Source organism: Sminthopsis crassicaudata, chromosome 1 (assembly GCF_048593235.1).
Source record: "Sminthopsis crassicaudata isolate SCR6 chromosome 1, ASM4859323v1, whole genome shotgun sequence".
Lineage (NCBI taxonomy): Eukaryota > Metazoa > Chordata > Mammalia > Dasyuromorphia > Dasyuridae > Sminthopsis > Sminthopsis crassicaudata.
Genome location: NC_133617.1, coordinates 627492836 through 627510717, shown reverse-complemented (window position 1 = coordinate 627510717; position 17882 = coordinate 627492836). Strand labels below are relative to the sequence as shown.

Below are 17882 nucleotides of genomic sequence, written 5' to 3'. Positions count from 1 at the left end.
TCCAAGTGGCATATTTGTCCATGAGAGATATTAAAAGAAACAGAGTATGGGAGCATTATGCATGGATTTTTAATGGAGGATTTCTGTAAAAACATGGAAAAGAATTACCCTGGATGAGAAAATTTGAAGAAATGATCATTTGCACCGATGGAGGGATCCCTATTATCAAAATCTTTTATCCCTCTCCAACAGCCACTAAGATGGAGTGGAGAGGAAGTCAAACCCTTGTCCGAATCTCAGAGAGACTGCAACTTGGAGCTGCAGGAGGCAGGACGAAGGGCTGACCAGCTAGTGTCATCCTCTTTCCTCCTCGACAAGCATTCTCTTCCCCTCTCTCCTCACCCCGATAGACTGGCCAGCGAAGTCCACGCGCACGGGGCCCTTTCTGCCCTTCCCAACCGCTGCTAGTGGCCCCGTGCCCCGCATGTTGGCGCAAGTAGACGCCCAGGAGCGAAAGCTACCGCCCGGCGCCCCCTCTCCAGCCTTTGCTGTGCCTCTTAAACTCTCAACCGCGTCTTAGACGGGACAGATTAGGAGAGGACCGTTGAGCTGAAAGAGAATGGAGGACTACGGACCCACTCTCCCACCCTTGGGTTTCCCCCCTCCCCTCCCCTCCAAATAACAGAGGATTTGGGGGGGTTGGGGAGGGGATGGCTTTTTAATTTTTAAAAATTGCATGTTAGATGTTTCCCCTCGTCTTTTCCTTAAGAGGAAAAAGGAATGTTTTTAGGGTTTTTCGGTTTGTTTTGTTTTCAAATATAAATATGTATATAGAGAGTTAAAGAGGGAGAAAGATCTCTTGAAGGAGGATTAGCTAATCCCACTCCCTCTGCAATTTCTGGAGCTGAGAAGAAAATCACTAACTTTTCTTTTCCATTCTTCTTGTCCCTCAGAAGTAAGGCTCTCTGAGGATTTATGTGAAAGAGAGGGAAGGTGGTTACTTGGGATAGATGAGAGTAGGGGGGTGGGATAAGTTTAAAAGGTACTGGGAGGAAGTGTCTCCAAGTGAGAGGCTGGAGTTTTCAGAGCAAAAGGAAACCAACTGAAAGACAGATGTGGAGGACCTCTGGGGCAACTAAGAGCCATGGACAACTAAGAAAGCACCAGTTAGAGTGGGTTGAAGGGGAATTCTTTGAAGGGTCCTGTTTGAATGGTGATTTGGGAGAGTGTTGTCATTGGAGTCCTATTGGTAACAGATAATGGCCAGGGTGTGGACACAGGAAGTAGCTACGGAGAGAAAGGTGAATAAATAGGAGTTACTGGGCATTTCAGAGATAATGTCCTACCACTCACTGCCCTTTCTGCTCCCTCCACCCAGGCAGGTATGTCCCTACTTTTTGTAGTAGGCTGCCTTTTCTTCCCACTGTTCTTTACCATCCTTTGCTGGAGCCTGCAGAAGCATTCCAGTCTGCAAATGGAGAAAAAGGAGGCTGTCTTGGTGGCATCCAAGTAAGATGGTTAGGGTGAGGGCAGAGTTAAAGGGCTTAGTGGGAATCAGATACTTAAGGAAGAATTTAGAATCTTCCTGGCTTTTCTATCTGGTCCCTCCCTTTTGTGAGGTATGGAAAGTGGGTTGGGGGAAAAAACCCACTCAAATTACTATAAATTTGTCTTTGACCACAGAAATCCTGCCAAGATCTATTCAAGATAAAGGCACTTAATCCTGCAGGCATCAATTTCCTTCTCTGTATAATAATAGGGTTGGACTAAATGATCTCTCATATTTTTCCTGCTCTAAATTTATCTGTGACCCTCTGATCCTATGAAGCCTCTAGCTGTAGGAAAAAGGAGTTTCTTTTTAAACTGTACCTTAAACTTATAAAACATCTGAAACTAAAGTTCTAATCTTAACAACTCCCCGTGACTCCTCCAAATTAAGGAATCAAAACTCCACCACTTCTAACTCCTGCCCTAGGGACATGGGTGTGTGTCCATCTGTGAGTTGAATAGTTTAGCATGTGGAGACAGTCCTATCCTAAAATCATATCCCACCCCACCACTGAGATCCCGATAGAACAATTGTGTTCTCCTAAGGAGGTCTGAGGACATTTAAAATTCAGGGTCAAGCAACCCACCCTTGCTTTAGGCCTGAGACTATCCAGAGTGCTGTCCCAGCAGCTGACCACTGAGGGGCAGCACAAGATCTTGAATTCCAGAGTCTTTTACCTCATTGAGGCAAGGGAGATGGGGGAGGCAGAAGAGAAAAATAATGGAGCAATTGAGAGGTCTCCGGAGGGTCTTGGGACAAAGAATGATTGATCTAGGAGCAGCAAGATGCTATGCTAAGACCTGGGGTAGAATTGTATTATGAATGGGAAATGTGGGGGGAGGAAGGTGGAAGGGGCCACAGGGAAGAAGCAGGAGACTTGAAGACAGGGTAGGACAGATTAGAGATGAGGGGCAAAGGTTGAGAAGATAGATTATAGTGAGAATAGCACTGGCCTGGGAGTCTGGAAACCTAAATTCTGACTTGGTCTCTAGCTGTGGATCTGTGAGGAAATCACTTCTGAATCTGTTTCATCATCTGAAAAATAGGGGAAAATACTTTTTATTTTGTAGAACTATCTTGAACCATTATTATTATTATCTCTACTACTACTATTGACTAGGTTGGAAGGGATAGAACTGAAGGGTTGACTTTACAATGATAGAGGAGAGAGTGGGGAGGAGCATGCTTTGGAAATTCCAGAAAAGCGGGGTTTATCTGTTCCCTAATAATCCTTCATCAATTTATTGCCCACCCAGTTCCTCTCTCTCACTCAATTTCCTTAACTTTCTTCTCCAAGGACAAATCCTCCAGAGAAGAGGAGAGTGACACTTCTGAGATAATAGGCCAATTCCTCCTCCTTCCACCAAAGGGAATTCCAGTCTGCAGTGATCATACTCCTAGCCCTGGTCCCTCTAGGGTAAAGTCAGCTAGGGACATTATTTAAGGTAGGGAAGGAGGAGGTTTCAGGCATCCTCTAAGTGCTGATAGAGAAATGGGGTCAGGAATAGAGGTAGAGGGACTAGGGCTAGGGGCTACCTTCTAGGTAACTGCAAGATCATAGGACTACCTTTTTCCCGGAGAGCAGTCCTCCCTTTCTTCCTATGACTCGATCAGGTCTGTGTCCCCATAAGCCCCCTCTGCCGCAGCCACTGTCTCTTTAAGGGCCTCCCCCCCATCCCCCTTTCTCTGCTCCCCCCATCTCTGTCGCAGCCGCTGAGGCTCAGAGCTGCATGGGGAGACGCTGCTGCAGGTCCGGTTTCTTGGTGTCTGGTCGGTGCTGTCGTTTCCCCACCCCTCCCCCGCCCACCCAAGCCGGTGACTCCCTATCCTTTCCCTCCCTCCCTGATCCCCACCAAGGGGGCAGGGGGTTGGGTGGCCTGGTCTATATAATGCCATGTGCCATCTCCGTGTCTGTCAGAGAGACAGCGATGACTGTGGCAGTGTGAGGAGGCGGCGGAGGCGGGAGAGCAGCACGGAGTGCTGACCCGTTGCCCATCTGCCCCTCCCCAGCCTCCCCTCCACTCCCCCGCTTTCCCTCCTCCCCCTTAGGGTTGGAACAACAAACCCCCACCCCCTTTCTCAGGCCCTCCCTATCTCTTTGCGTAACCCCCTACCTGCTCTGTCCCTTTCCTGTCTGCATCCTCACCCTTTCTCTGTCCCCTATCTATCCCTCTCTCTCTCTCCTTTTATAGTATCCCCTCCCCTCTCCATCTTCATCTCTTTCCTTCCTTCTATTTTTCTTTCTCTTCCCTCTTTCTCTCTCCTCGTAGGTTCCTATCATTTCTCCTTTCCTTTCTTTTTCCCCCATTTTCATTTTATTCTTTTTTTCTCTTGTCCTTCCTGTTTCTATTTCCTCTCTCCCCATTCCATCCTCTTTGTGTCTCTTCTTTCTATATTCTTTCTTTTTTTCATTCTGCTCTCTCTTCATTTCTACTTCTGTCCCTAACCAAACCCCTTTTCTATCTTCTTCACTTCCAACTCCTCACAGGCCTCAGCTTTCCCAATCCTTATCGCTTTACTCATTCTTCCCTTTCCCAAATCCTTGAGCCATGATGCTGTCCCCGATGGTGGCTGGGGGGGTTGTGTTCCCGGGACTCTTCCTCCTTTCAAAGAACACGCTCCAGAGGCTGCCCCAGCTGCGCTGGGAGGAGGCCGACGCGGTCATTGTCTCAGCCAGGTAAACGGCTTCCCCTTTTCCTTTCCTCTCCCTCCAGCCCTTTCTCCCCATCTCTTGGGTTTTATGGGAATGGGAAGGTGGTGATGGAATGGGGAAACTACACTGTTATAAAGAAACATCTCAGGTCATCCATATATCTTCTCTGGACCCCTCAGGGAATTAAGTACCCCCTGCAGTGATTTCTAGCTCCCTTTTCCTTTTCCTTTTCTACTGATTCCTCTATTGCTCCAGAAGACCTCATCCAACCCTAACCATCTGGTCTCCTAGCATCCTGTCCCCCTTCCTCTCCCTCATTTCCCCCTCCCACCACTAGGAATGGGGCTAGCATGTGATCAAACATGTTTTCAGGAGACCAGGGGAACAAAGTGGAGAGCTGGAAGGGTGAGAGAGGGACAGAGGGGGCAGAGAAGTAAAGGATAGAACTTTAGAGGCAAGTAAAATGGGGAGGAAAAAGTTAAGGGAAGGGGAGAATGAAAAGGTGAGCAGAGGAGGGACAGAACTTTGGAGGAAATGCTTAGTTTGCAAATCTTTGAGGACAAGACAATGTGAACCCTTAGTTGCTGTTTCCCTAGAGAAGGCCTTATTAGCAGTACATTCTCAGAATTGTCTCAGTTCAAAGTGATGTGCCTGGTTTCCTTAAGATGAAGAGGAATGTGTTCCATCTTTCTTCAAACAGCAAAAGAAAGGGGCAAATGAGGAATGGGCTCAGACAGGCTCAGAAGCAATGGTGTTGAGTAGAAAGATTGGGGAAGGAGGTAAGATAAGAGTTTAGAAGATGAGCCAGAGATGGCTAGATCAGGGTATATGGGATCAGGTGTTAAGAAAAACCTGGGTGATGATTGTCCAAAAGATGCTCTGTGAAGAATGGAGCTCAAAATAGAGGAGATAATTAAATCTAGAGGAGGAATGGTAATATCCTACTCTTTTCTTCCATCCCGAACCTCTTCCCCTTCTTTTCCCTAGGCTAGTATCCTCAGTCCAAGCTATCATGGCCTCCACTGCTGGCTACATTGTCTCCACCTCCTGCAAACATATCATTGATGACCAGTAAGTGCAATGAGTTGACCTTTCCCCCATGCACTAGTGGAAGGGGTGGGATTCTCCCAAATCCACATGAGATATTCTCTTCTTCCTCTAGTCCTTAATCTGGGCCTGAGCAAGTTAACTGCAACTGCTGCAACTCAACACCCCGGGATAAATTTAGCTTGTCCTGTTCTTAAAGGTCAGGTACAGGAGAAAAGGAATTGGGGAACCAAGAGCTCATTCAAATAGTTCTTAATAATCAGACTGCTCCCCAGATTTCCATTAGCCCATCAGGGTATCAGTGGCCCTCAATTTTCAGCTCTTCTCTCTCCCTCAGAGCACAGCCTCCTACTTAGGAACTAGACAGTCAGCTCCCTATCCGACCTCAGATCTGGATCCTGTCTCATAATTTAGGGGTCCAGACCCAGCTGGATCCCTTGTGTAAAGAAAGAAAGTGCTGATGACAATATGCTAAACAGACTTCAAAGGTCAAGGTGGTTGTGGGGAAAGAGTGGAGAGAGGCCGCAGTTTGGCACTGGCAGCTGCTGCAGTGCAGGGTGTCTGCCAAAAGCCCTGGGCAAAGGAAGGGGGTGGGGCGGGAAGAGGGAGGGAGGAGGGCTTGAAAAGAGAGTAGAGTACAGCACTGTCCAGGGTGCTGATGAGCTGGTTCACAGTGACCTGGAGGCTTGGGCTTAACAAAGCTGCTCTATGATTCCAGTCAGTTTTCAAGTCTTGGGTTCTGCATCTCACCTTCCCTAAAGCCCAGAAAGCAGATTTTCTGGCTGAAAATGATTTATTTGATTCCTAACTTGTCCCCCAACTCCATTTCTCAGATTTCTTTTATTCATGACTTCTTTGCTCCATCTCTGACCCCATCTTCTCTTTCTATCCTGTTCCCCTTTTATAACTCCTTTGCCACTCTGCTTTCAGCATGGTCTAGTTTTACCATACAATTTCTTCCAATAGTTTTTATGACTCACTCTTATAGTTCCTTCATTCCCTCTGTTTTATTCCTTCTCTTCCCCCACCTTTAATCCTCAGGTGAATGGGAGGGATCAAGACTAATCCAGGGGTAACAGCTGTTATTGCTTCTAGGTACCTAATTACTGAGGGCTTTAGGGACATGGACTTAACCCCTTGTAGCCTGGTAACTTTTCTAGCTTTTCCCGCCTTCATGTTAAAATTCCACATTCTTCTAAACTTTGATATTTGAGTGCTATCTCAGACCCTTTCTCTTCTCCTGGACTAGCTTTATTGCTTTCCACCCACTATTATATCTATACTATATCTTATCCTCCCCACTCTTCCTTTTTGTTTCCCACCTTTTGTTTCCATTCTTGGGCTGTTTCTTGCCTACTTTTCCCTTCTCACAGCCTCTTCTTTCTTCTCTCATATTTCAAGGCCTTTGGTTCCCCAGGCTTTTAACTCTTGGTTCATAGAATTTTCTTCTTCTTCTCCCCTCCCAACCCCAAACTTATTCCTTCAGAGTCATCATTCTGGCTCTCCTTATGGGACCAGATCCTTGTACTCAGGCTTTCTTCCATGTTCCAACTCTCTCTGGTCTTTGTTGCAATTTCTCTGGTTTTCTACACAATTACCCTATGTTCCATTCCTTTCTACAATTTCCCTCATAATGCCTTAGACTTGATCTCATGCAAATACTACTAGAATGTGACTTGATCTCTCAACTATTATCTGTGTCTTACCTTGAATTCCATCACTCTGTCTCATCCCTGCTGATTGGCTACAGGGCTTCAGTTCTATGAAGGTACCTATGGCATTTATTAAAAATAATAGTTGTAACATTACATATTATTTTCCAGTGATTTTCATAGTTGATCATTGTTAGGACATTAGAATTCTTCTTGCTGTGCTCTTGGGGTTTGCTCTTCTGGGGTTAGGTTGGATTTTGACCTCCTGGAATTGTTACTGTTGAACTCTTTCCTGACACACTCAGTAGTATCCATTATTATCACAGAATGTCAGATAATGCTAGGAGGAACCTTAGAAATCTAGTTTGACTCCTTTGTTGCAAAGGAAATAAGGAACTGAGGCCTTAGAAAAGGGAAGTCAACTGCTTAATGTCACACTGCTAGATTACGACAGAATTCTGGTCTTTTGACTCCTAGTCCAGACTATATGACTCCACATTATTTTCTTCTGTGACACTTTTGATTGTCTCTCTTCCTGTGCTCTCATATTGCTCACTTCACCTCTTGCCTTGGACTGTCTGAACACACCTATTTATTTTTCCCTAACTTCAACTATTTGGCCCACTCATCTTTGATGACTTATTGAGTCCCTTTTTAGCATTCTATCTTTATCTCTTGGTCTTTCTTGCCCTCTCTCTGTGTTGCCACATTTGATCCCATAACACACGCACTCTTTCTCTCTCTCTCTCTCTCTCTCCCTCTCTGTGTGTCCTGCAGACACTGGCTATCCTCAGCTTATACTCAGTTTGCAGTGCCCTACTTCATCTACGACATCTACGCCATGTTCCTGTGTCACTGGCACAAACACCAGGTCAAAGGTCATGGAAAGGATGAGGGAGGGGCTGGCCCCCCAGGAGGCACTTGGGCTGTGGCCCGAGGCTACCTGCACAAGGAATTCCTCATGGTGCTGCACCATGCAGTCATGGTGCTGGTCTGCTTTCCACTATCAGTGGTGAGTTCCAGGGAAGTTGGAGGAAGGGTTGAAGGGAGGGTCCGACCCCAAATGGTGGATTTTGCTTGACCCACTGGAAGTCCACAGGGATGTGGGGGTAGCCGGGAAGTCCTGAGCTGAAGGCGACAACTGCAGGATGGGACCAGAAAGTCTTCATCCAGTTCTTCATCCAACAAACGCTGAGTCAGAGATTTGTAGGATTCTCCTCACTGGGAGCAACCCGCATTGATGGAATTACAGCTTAAGGCCTTCCTTCTCAGGCTCTTGGTGTGCCAGGCCCTGTGCTAGATGCCGGCTTCCACCTAGCATTTGTTTTGCTCCTGGAGGGGATTGAGACCCCAAAGGGTGGGTTTGGGGAAGACAAAATGACTTCTACTCTGGGAACAGAAAGACAGGTGAGAACAGGGGCAGCAAGACGAAGCCGCCGTGGTTACCTTCCCTTACCATTTTTCTCTCCTGTAAGGTCTGGCGCCAAGGCAAGGGGGACTTCTTCCTGGGATGTATGTTGATGGCTGAAGTCAGCACGCCCTTTGTCTGCCTGGGCAAGATCCTCATCCAGGTGAGGAAATGGTAGAAAGCAGAAGAGAGGGAGGAAGGTGAAGTTAGTTATGAGAACTTTGCCGGGAAGGGCTTACTCAGTCCTGGGGAGCTAATGAGGGGCCCTCCTGGGGGCAGACAGACAGTCTCTGGGACCTTGGATCTCTTGTGCCTCCCTTAGCTTGCCTCCATGTAGTCTGTTATCCCACAGAGTAAACAGAGAGGGGGTTGAGATGTGGGGGCCAGCCCAGGATGGTTCTTGGTGTCCCCTTTACGGAGGCTTCCTCTTTGTCCTTCATCCCCACCTCCATCCACTCATCCTCTTCTTTCTCTTCCCCACCAGTACAAGCAGCAGCACACCTTGCTGCACAAAGTGAATGGTACCCTGATGCTGCTGAGCTTCCTGTGCTGTCGAGTGCTACTCTTCCCCTACCTGTACTGGGCCTACGGGCAGCATGCAGGCCTGCCCCTGCTCTCCGTGCCCCTCAATATCCCAGCCCATGTCAACCTGGGGGCCGCCCTGCTGCTTGCTCCACAGCTCTACTGGTTTTTCCTCATCTGTCGGGGAGCGTGCCGTCTCTTTAGGCCTCGGGGATCTGCCCCCCCAGCCCCTCGCCAGCCCCCAGGGCTGCATGATGGGCCCCGGGACTGAGGGGAGTGGAGTGGGGACACCCATTCCCTCCAGGAATTGGGCTCCAGGACTGAAGGGTAGGGATGGGGACCAGGGGCCTTTCCAGTGGTCCTAGGCCTGAGGATAGGGATGGAGAAGTTGGGGGAAAGCTTCTCCCTGTAAGATGATAAAGGGATAGAACAGGGACCAGGCTTGTAGGAAACAGCTACCTCTCTTGTCCCCAGGGTGCCTGGGACTTAGGGACAGAGGGTTTGAAATGGCCAACATTCTCCTCTGCGTAGGGACTAGAAAAGTGGAAATTAGGAGGCACTCTCCTGCTTATATAACTCCAGGGATACCCTTTTTCCAACTATAATCTGCAAGGGGCCTAGAAGAGGGAAATTAAAGAGGAAGGCGCCCTATTCCACAGCAATTTCGGATAGGATGGACTAAACAGGAATTGTAGAGGATCAAGGAGTAAAGCAGGGGAGGGCTCTCTCCCTTTTGCCAAGGACGCGCCTATTTCCCTTCCCCTTCTGCTGTAGTCTAGGGGAGGGCAGCTCTTAATCTCATGCATCCCTCTGGGTGGGAGAGGTACCCCAAACCTCTTTGTGTCTCACCGGGGGTCAGGTTGGCTACCCCTTAGAGCTAGCTAGCTCCTCTCCTGCACAGGCAGCCTAGCATCTCTACAGACCCTTAGGGATTTCATTTATTTCCCCAGGTTTGTATTAGTCTCTTGGGGCAGGCCCACACCACCACCTGGCCCAGCCTCTCCAGTGCTGAGGGCCCCACTTGGGGGAAGCTGGGGGAGGGGCTCTAGGGCTCTTCCTTCAGGCTACATGATTTGGCCTTCTTGCCCTCTCCCACCTGTCCCTGGTGCTACAGACCTCTTGAGGCTTCCTCCAGATCCAGGAGCAGGGGGAACCTTGGGAGGCGCTACATAAAGACCGCTAATAAAAGATGAGATCAGCGTGAATGCCATTAGGGCCTCATCTCAATTATTTGGGGAGAGGGAAGGGAGGAGTGGGAACGAAGAGAGGAGCTGGGGAGACAGGGCATTGGAATTATTTCTGCTGAGGCAATTGGGGTTAAGTGACTTGTCCAGGGTCACACAGCCGGGAAGAGTTAGGTCTCTGAGGGCACATTTGAACTCAGGTCCTCTTGACTTCAGGGATGGTGCTCTATCCACTGAGCCACCTAGCTGCCCCAGGGCATTGTGATTATGGGAAGAAAGAGACTATGCTCTTAGTAGAACAGCCACAGTAGGAAATGAGTTTTTATTTAGTAGTTTGTAGAGAGGAGTTTGTAGAGAGGTCAAGGAGCTGTGAGCAGAGGTGGATTCTTTATCTCCTTAGGATCCCTTTTGGCAACTCCTGTAGAGCACAAGAATGAATTATTAGTTAAGAACGGCCATTGCTCTCTTCCCCCATCACAAGCAACAGGGATCCCGTAGATCACAGAATGAGGTTGGTGGTCTGGAGTTGAGGGCCCTGAGCGGGGTGGCAGGGCCTTACATGTGGGTGAAGAACTGGTAGAGGATGATGATAAGGAGGAGGATGAATGAACCAAAGAGTATTTGGTGCAAGAATCTGGATTTGAAGCCTATTTGGGAGAGAGGAGGAAAATTCAGATATTTTAAACTTCAGAGTCAAAAGTTCAGTCAGGTTCACAAGTTTCCTGAGCCAGGCAAATTCCCTTCACTTTCTGAGCCCCTTTCCTCATGTAAAACAGGGATATCTATTTCAAAGGGTTGCCAGAAATAAGGTATTAGTACATAAAATGTAAACCTTTTAAAGTTTTCTACAAATGTCTTCTTTAAGGGCACATCTAGGAAAATTAGGGTCAGGAATGGGGATCATTGAGGAATAGTACCAGTTTAAATTCTTATAATTTTCCTAGTACTTTTTCCCACAATCCCTCGGGTCTGTAGCATCACCCCCATTTTGCAGAGAAAAGTTTCAGAGAAATATGACTTGCTTACACTGTCACTCATAAGTCTATGGGAGAATAACCTCTTGAGATCCTGAGTTCCTGAGGTTCAGAAAGAAGGGGCTTCTCAAATACCCGCACCTGAATCTGAAGTGAAGTAAACAGGTTTCTCTCCAATGAAGTTGGAGACAGCCAGAATTTTGTCCTTGGCTGAATCTGGATAATCAAAGAAGTTGGGATTATCTTCAAGAAATAGAGAGTCCTGTGGGGTCATGTCCATGGAACCCTGGGGATAAATGGCTGGAATCCAATGGGAAAAAATCAGCTAAATGTGCACCTCTACCTTGGAGGTTGACTTAACTCAGCAAATACTGTAATAAAACTAAAGGGACTGACCAAGTCATTGAGCATTCAAGGTTGGCCAGCTGTCCCAGGATGGGGCGTATCTATTAGCTCCTATTTGTTCAGGATGAGGGCATCATATAGGGACCATAAGGTATTGGGTATAAGTAAGGGTTCCCCAGTTCAAGGTCACCTCAGATCACCCTCAGACTGCTGAATTTCTACATAGGGTACCTACCCTCCCATGTCTTTGGGGCAGCTCATCTGAAATGAAGCAAGGTCTCCACTGGAATTGGAGGTCATCTTAACCCCACAGAAGCTTATATAATTGCCCAAACATTTAAGAGAGACCCATTAATACTTCCTGAGATAAAAAGGGACTATGTCTCTTCCCCTAATTCCCTGTATTCCTCAAACAGCACCTTTACCCACTGTCTGAAGCTGGCTCTCAGTTACCTGGGCTCCTTACCTGCTCCCACAGCCCATACCCCTGTTAGCCAAAGCCACAGCCACAACTTCATTTTCCCCACTTCAGTATTATCTCAGGAGATATATCATGAGGTCATAGATAATTCTAGAATATTGCACTCATTCTAGGTGTGTGGATCAGTTATAAATCACCCTCAGGGAAGGTTCCATTTTTCTCTTTTCCCCCTTCCCTTCCCTCCCTTCAGTCAGGATGGGTTTTATTACTAAACCCACTGAAACTTTAATTTGAGCTTGGTAAGAGACGAGAGAGAGAGACAGAGACAGAGACAGAGAGACAGAGACAGAAACAGAGACAGAGACAGACAGATACCAAGAATATTCTCCCCAACAAACAGCTCTTGACATAGAAACTAACAGAAAGGGGATAGTTCTACTTGTTTAGAAGCCAAGAAAAATGTTTTTCTACTGGATAATACAGGTTCCTTTAACTGAAACCATCCATGCCTAGTCACTGTTCTCACAATAGATGGAATTAGAAATTAGGCTACTGCATTCTGTGAAGACAGCATTGGGTGAAAAAGTGAAGAAACTGGAGAAACAAGCTCTTCCACCACCATCACTGTCATGAGACTCCATGGGATGGGATGGCACAAGTACAAAACTTGGAGTCAGAAGAATTATGTTAATCCCAGCTTCCCCCTATGTGACTTTGGTCAAATCCCTTCTCTACCTTAAACCTGTTTCCTTATGGGTGGAATCTTATGGTCTGTACTTCAAACCCCAATGATTGTTACTTTTATATGTATATCACTGTTAGATACCAAATTTATGCAGGAGCCAGGCAATTTCTGTGAGTCTCAGTTTGTTCATAAAAATAAATCAGGTATTACCCCAGATACTCTCTATAGACTTTCCCTCTCCCATCCTCCTGCTTTATATTGTGAATCTATTCTCCCTTAGCTCAAAATAATATAGCTCATTAAGGTGAGAGATGGCCGCATACACAATTCAAGGAGATCATACACTTCACAGTTAAGCTTGTGTTCCCTCATTAGGTGGTTGCTCCACCCCCTACCTTTAGTGATCCCTTCAAGGGTCCAGGTGAAGAAGCAGCAAGGAGGTTCCATGGTCAAGGTCTGTCTGGTCCTTCACTCAAAGCTGCAACCTGGATTTTGCTCCAAGGTAGGAAATGTGGCCATGTGTGTGAGTGTGTGGGGGAAAGGTTCTGCCCCACAGCAGCTGCAACAGCAGCAACGGTCGGTTGCCTTTGCCTAATCCTGAGGACAATTCCTCCTCCCATAGCAGGTTAGAAATTTTATAGTATGCAGTATTTTCATCCACTTAGGCCAGTCTTCCCCAGCCCCAACAGAGGCAGAAACTCAGCTTCAGCTTTGTTCCTACCCTAATTATTCACCTTCCTCTCTCTCCTATTTTCTTCCTTACCTTTCCTGTCCTTCCTGCTTCTCTCACAGGCTTCATTGAATAAATGTTGGTGAGGAGGGGAAAGTTCCAGGACATCTGATGATTAACTTTCAGAAACAATAATAATAGCAATATTTCTGTAGCATCCGTTATGTGCCAGGAACTGTCATAAGTGCTTTACAAATATGATCTCACTTGATCCTCACAATTCTATGGATTAAATGCTACTCTTAGCCCCATCTTATAATTGAGGAAACCTAGGAAAAAAGAGGTTAGGAGATTATCAAAGTCACACAACTAGGAAGTGTCTGAAGCAGTATTTGAATTTAGCTTTTCCTGACTCCAAGCCCTCTGTTCTGTCCACTTCACCATCTAGCCATCCATTGGATCATTGCCCAATCAAGCCTCACTTTTTTCTCAGCCCAATATCCAGATAAACTGGCACTTCTCTCCCCCAGATCTTCCCCAGGCTCTCCAATATAAAGGCTTGCATTTGCCCCTTCTCTTGGCTTAGAAAATCTAGTTCTCTTTTGATTAGTAGATGACCTTGTCTATCATAGACATTCTCCAACACCAAGAATTATTCTCACTCAATAACAAAAACTTATTTTATTTTCTTTTAAATTTATTTCACACATTACTTTATGAATCATGGTGGGAGAGAAAAACAGAGCAAAAGGTAAAAACTATGAGATTAAAAAAAAACAACAGAAAAAAGTAAACATAGCATGCATTGATTTACATTCATCCTCCATAGTTCTATTTCTAGAGGCAGATGGCATATTCTGCCCAAAGATCATTGGGACTGCTTTGGATCACTGAACTACTGAGAAGAACCAAGTCTTTCATGTTTGATCATTTTTGCTGTTATTGTGTACAATGTATTCCTGGTTCTGCTTTTTTGCATCAGTTCATGTAAATCTTTTCAGGCCTTTCTAAAATCAGTTTGTTCATCATTTTTATAGAACAATAATATTCCATTATCTTGCTATACCACAAGGAGTTGTTAGTCTCACCCAGGCTGAAAGGTATTCCTAGGAGGCAGCAAGACAGTGAAAAATGCACTGGACTTGAAATCAAAAGGCTTGCGTTACAATCCAGGTCCTGTCACTCACTGTGGGAGTTTGGGGAAGATACTTTGACTCCCTGGGTCTCAGTTTCCTCATTTGTAAAATGAGGTAATTAGACTACCCTTCCAGCACTAGAGCTTAGTGCTAAGCACTAAGGGGAATAACTAATGTGGAGAAGGTGCCCACTATTCTCACCATGATCAACTTGTTGACCAGCTGCCATTGACAGCTATTTCCAAAAGCCTGGGATTATCAGCATCCCCCATACCACCAGTCCTGCTTCCAGGCAAACAGTAATTAGTCAGAGAAGCAACTCCTTTGGGGAAGGATCCCACTAAGTGCTGGTCACCACCTGCCACCAACAGACTGGGCAGGCCGGCCCAGCTGAGTCAGCAAACCATCCTCAGGGAAAGGTGAGAGGCAGGGAAGTCAAACAAATGGTGCCATTCTAATCATCCCTCCTCTTAAGCTTGATGAAGATAGCTAAAGACCCTGATACCCATAGTTCTGACCATCAGCCCTGCTTCTAGCCAAGGTCTTGCAGCAATTAGTAAAGAAAATAATCACTATGGAGGAAGAGTCCACCTTTGACACATCAGTGGTTGACTACCGGTCTCTGATGGGCATGAAAGCTCAATTGCTCCAGTAGTGATAGCACCCCTCAGACTACCAGCCCTCAATGCTAGCTCATGAAGCCATCATCCTGGGGGAAATCCCTGCAGAAGTTTGAATCTGGCAACTGAATCTGTGCATGCTGAAGCTCTGACTCCTAACACAGCTACTGAAAATCCAGAAGAAAAAAAAATATTGACACTTAAGTCCTTGGCACTGTCAAATTATTTAACACTATAAACTGATAATATTTTTAAAATATTTATTGCACTCTGCTTTTCTAGAGCTTTCTGTATAACTTAAAGGTGAAATCTATAAGTGCTTTATCCTCTGTTAGCATTGGTCCCTGAGACTAGGGATTATTTTATTTTTCTATTCCTATCTGCAAAGCTCTTAACACAGTGCTTTGTATATTAATACAGTGTTTAATAAATTTTTTTCTTTCATTCATTTCATTGATTCATTGATTTATTCATCCATCCACTAATTCCTGACCCAAACTCTGATTCCCTATCCAATGGACTACTTTTTTCTCTACCCACCCCCAACACCAAACCCTATGCTATCTCACCAAGCAATAACCTCCAGCATTGACACTGACCCTTGTGCTGACTCCCATAAATCTTCTTCTTATTTTTTTTTAATTTTGAACAAACTTTATTTGATATTTTATTTCGTAAGAAAAACTGAAATGCTTATCTGTAATTTTAAAATATAACCTTAATAAAAGTAGTTAGCCATCTGGATTAGGAATGTCGCCTAAACATTCTCAATATTTGAAGGATTTTCTTTATTATTATTATTATTATTTTATTTTTTTATAATTTTTTTCACAGTATATATGCATGAGTAATTTTTTAAAATAATATTATCCCTTGTATTCATTTTTCCAAATTATCCCCCCCTTCCTCTACTCCCTCCCCTTGATGACAGGCAATCCCATACATTTTACATATGTTACAATATAACCTAGATACAATATATGTGTGTAAATACCATTTTCTTGTTGCACATTAAGAATTGGATTCTGAAGGTATAAGTAACCTGGGTAGATAGACAGTAGTGCTAACAATTTACATTCATTTCCCAGTATTCTTTCTCTGGGTGTAGTTGTTTCTGTCCATCATTGATCAACTGGAAGTGAGCTGGATCTTCTTTATGTTGAAGATTTCCACTTCCATCAGAATACATCCTCATACAGTATTGTTGTTGAAGTGTATAGTGATCTTCTGGTTCTATTCATTTCACTCAGCATCAGTTGGTGTAAGTCTCTCCAGGCCTCTCTGTATTTCTCCTGCTGGTCATTTCTTACAGAACAATAGTATTCCATAACATTCATATGCCATAACTTACCCAATCATTCTCCAATTGATGGACATCCATTCATCTTCCAGTTTCTAACCACTACAAAAAGAGCTGCCACAAACATTTTGGCACATATATGTCTCTTTCCCCTCTTTAGTATTTCTTTGGGATATAAGCCCAATGGCAGCAATGCTGGGTCAAAGGGTATGCACAGTTTGACAACTTTTTGGGCATAATTCCAAATTGCTCTCCAATAAATCTTCAATACTAACCCCCAACACATACCTATCATGTAACTCCAATATTCACTTCCCCACAGTGAACTCAAACTTTGAATCCTCACCTGATATCTAGCACTGACTTTTCCCACTGTATGACATCCACACTGATGTTTTCTACACTTTGATCATCTACACCGAGTCCCCCAATCAATCTTTTCTCCTTCCTTTATTAGAAGTGTTGCCAAAGAACTCTCATTCCCTATATCTGTCAACGGCAGCAGCGTTCTCTGTCACCTCTGTCGAGAAGCTTGGTATCAGACTCAGCTTTTGCCCCAAGTCTAATCAGTTGGAGAATCTTGTCATTCTACTCTACAACATCCCTTGTTGTTATCTTTTCTCCACTCACAGGGCCTTTAGTTTAGTCAAAGGCTCAACATCTCACACCTAGACTATTTCAAAAGGCTTTTCATTGGTCCCTGCCTCTTTCTTCTCCAGTCCATCCTACACACACCAACCAAAGTGATTTTCCCAAAGCATAGATCTTGCTCTTCAGTATGGCTCCCTGTCCTCTTGGATCAAATACAAACCTCTGTGTTTGTTGTGAATGAGTGAAGTTTTTATTAAGCAAACTCTGTGCTAAGTACTGATACTACAAATAGAAAGCTCATTTAAAGCTTTTCACAACCTGGTTCCATCTTACCTTTCCAGGCTTACTACACATTAATTTTCTCCACCACTCTTGAAATTCAATCAAATTTTTTTTTTCTTCCTTATCAGGATACTCTTAATCTAGAGCAGCTAAGTTTCACAGTGTATAGAGTGCTGAGCCTAGATCAAGAAAGACCTGAATATATAACTGGGGCAAGTGAGTGCCTCCATTTCCTTAGCTGTAAAATAGGGATTAACAAGAGCAACTATCTTTCTGGATTGTGAGGACCAAATGACATAACATTTATAAAGCACTTAACATAGTGCTTGGCATATAATATGCATTTAATAAATATTTGTGTTTTTTTTCCTGTCTGGCTGGTTGATCTCCATACCCTTTCACCTCTGACACTTGATATCCTTGTTTTGTTTTTTTTTCTCCCAAGATACAATTCTAGACATATCTTCTGCATCTTTTTTTCCTGCTCTCCTTAATTATTGGTAGCTTTTACATACACAATAGAGGTTTGCTTGTATCTTTTTGTATATACTTGTACAGTATATGCATTTTTATCTCTCCTGTTAGAATATAAGCTCCTTGAGGATAGGACTTTTTTCCTTTTCATTTTTGTATTCTCAGCCCCCAGCACAACACCTGGCATATAGTAGGTGCTTCATTTATTAAGGAATTATGCTTGTTCTATTTGACTTCAGAGTGGAAATGAGGACCATTTGTTGAACATCAAAGGGAAGCAGATTTCTTTTGAAATATTGAAGAACATTTTAACAATTATAGCTATCCAACAATAGATAATAGGTAATAAGGTCCCTAATGCCTGGAAGTGTGAAAGCAGAGGTAAATGAATTGTCACTTGTCAGAGATATTATTGAGATAATTTATCTA

General features: G+C 44.7%; 2 protein-coding genes across 9 annotated transcripts; one reads left to right on the top strand and one right to left on the bottom strand.

Moving 5' to 3' along the window:
• The first annotated feature begins 290 nt into the window (after window positions 1-290).
• On the top strand, window positions 291-9981 carry TLCD3B (TLC domain containing 3B). Of its 6 annotated transcripts, XM_074303405.1 has the most exons (7): window positions 297-895; window positions 1319-1449; window positions 2787-2934; window positions 5130-5213; window positions 7619-7853; window positions 8317-8412; window positions 8734-9981. In XM_074303405.1, exons 4-7 carry the CDS (start codon window positions 5155-5157, stop codon window positions 9040-9042), a joined length of 699 nt encoding a protein of 232 aa, XP_074159506.1. In that variant the 5' UTR covers window positions 297-895; window positions 1319-1449; window positions 2787-2934; window positions 5130-5154; the 3' UTR covers window positions 9043-9981. The 6 variants fall into 6 exon arrangements, with proteins under 6 accessions (XP_074159232.1, XP_074159506.1, XP_074159319.1 ...); XM_074303131.1 differs by lacking the exon at window positions 2787-2934 and having other exon boundaries at window positions 291-895; XM_074303218.1 differs by lacking the exon at window positions 2787-2934 and having other exon boundaries at window positions 297-1112.
• A 277-nt stretch (window positions 9982-10258) lies between these two features.
• Window positions 10259-11824, bottom strand: C1H16orf92 (chromosome 1 C16orf92 homolog). 3 transcript variants are annotated; one of them, XM_074303605.1, is made up of 4 exons: window positions 11741-11824; window positions 11071-11229; window positions 10515-10602; window positions 10259-10373 (listed from the first exon to the last, which is right to left on the bottom strand). In XM_074303605.1, exons 1-4 carry the CDS (start codon window positions 11790-11792, stop codon window positions 10352-10354), a joined length of 321 nt encoding a protein of 106 aa, XP_074159706.1. In that variant the 5' UTR covers window positions 11793-11824; the 3' UTR covers window positions 10259-10351. The 3 variants fall into 3 exon arrangements, with proteins under 3 accessions (XP_074159706.1, XP_074159874.1, XP_074159790.1); XM_074303773.1 differs by having other exon boundaries at window positions 11071-11145; window positions 11741-11823; XM_074303689.1 differs by lacking the exon at window positions 10515-10602.
• Window positions 11825-17882: the final 6058 nt, after the last annotated feature.

What these genes read in the sequence shown, in the direction of transcription:
- C1H16orf92 (XM_074303605.1), bottom strand. Translation starts at nt 11,792, where the DNA reads ATGAAGTTGTGGCTGTGGCTTTGGCTAACAGGGGTATGGGCTGTGGGA. An exon ending in GGTATGGGCTGTGGGAGCAG is followed by an intron (nt 11,230 to 11,740) that starts GTAAGGAGCCCA and finishes ATTGGATTCCAG; the next exon opens with CCATTTATCCCCAGGGTTCC. An exon ending in TACCAGTTCTTCACCCACAT is followed by an intron (nt 10,374 to 10,514) that starts GTAAGGCCCTGC and finishes TGTGCTCTACAG; the next exon opens with GAGTTGCCAAAAGGGATCCT.
- TLCD3B (XM_074303043.1), top strand. Translation starts at nt 4,039, where the DNA reads ATGATGCTGTCCCCGATGGTGGCTGGGGGGGTTGTGTTCCCGGGACTC. An exon ending in TCTGCTTTCCACTATCAGTG is followed by an intron (nt 7,854 to 8,316) that starts GTGAGTTCCAGG and finishes CTCTCCTGTAAG; the next exon opens with GTCTGGCGCCAAGGCAAGGG. An exon ending in TGGGCAAGATCCTCATCCAG is followed by an intron (nt 8,413 to 8,733) that starts GTGAGGAAATGG and finishes CTTCCCCACCAG; the next exon opens with TACAAGCAGCAGCACACCTT.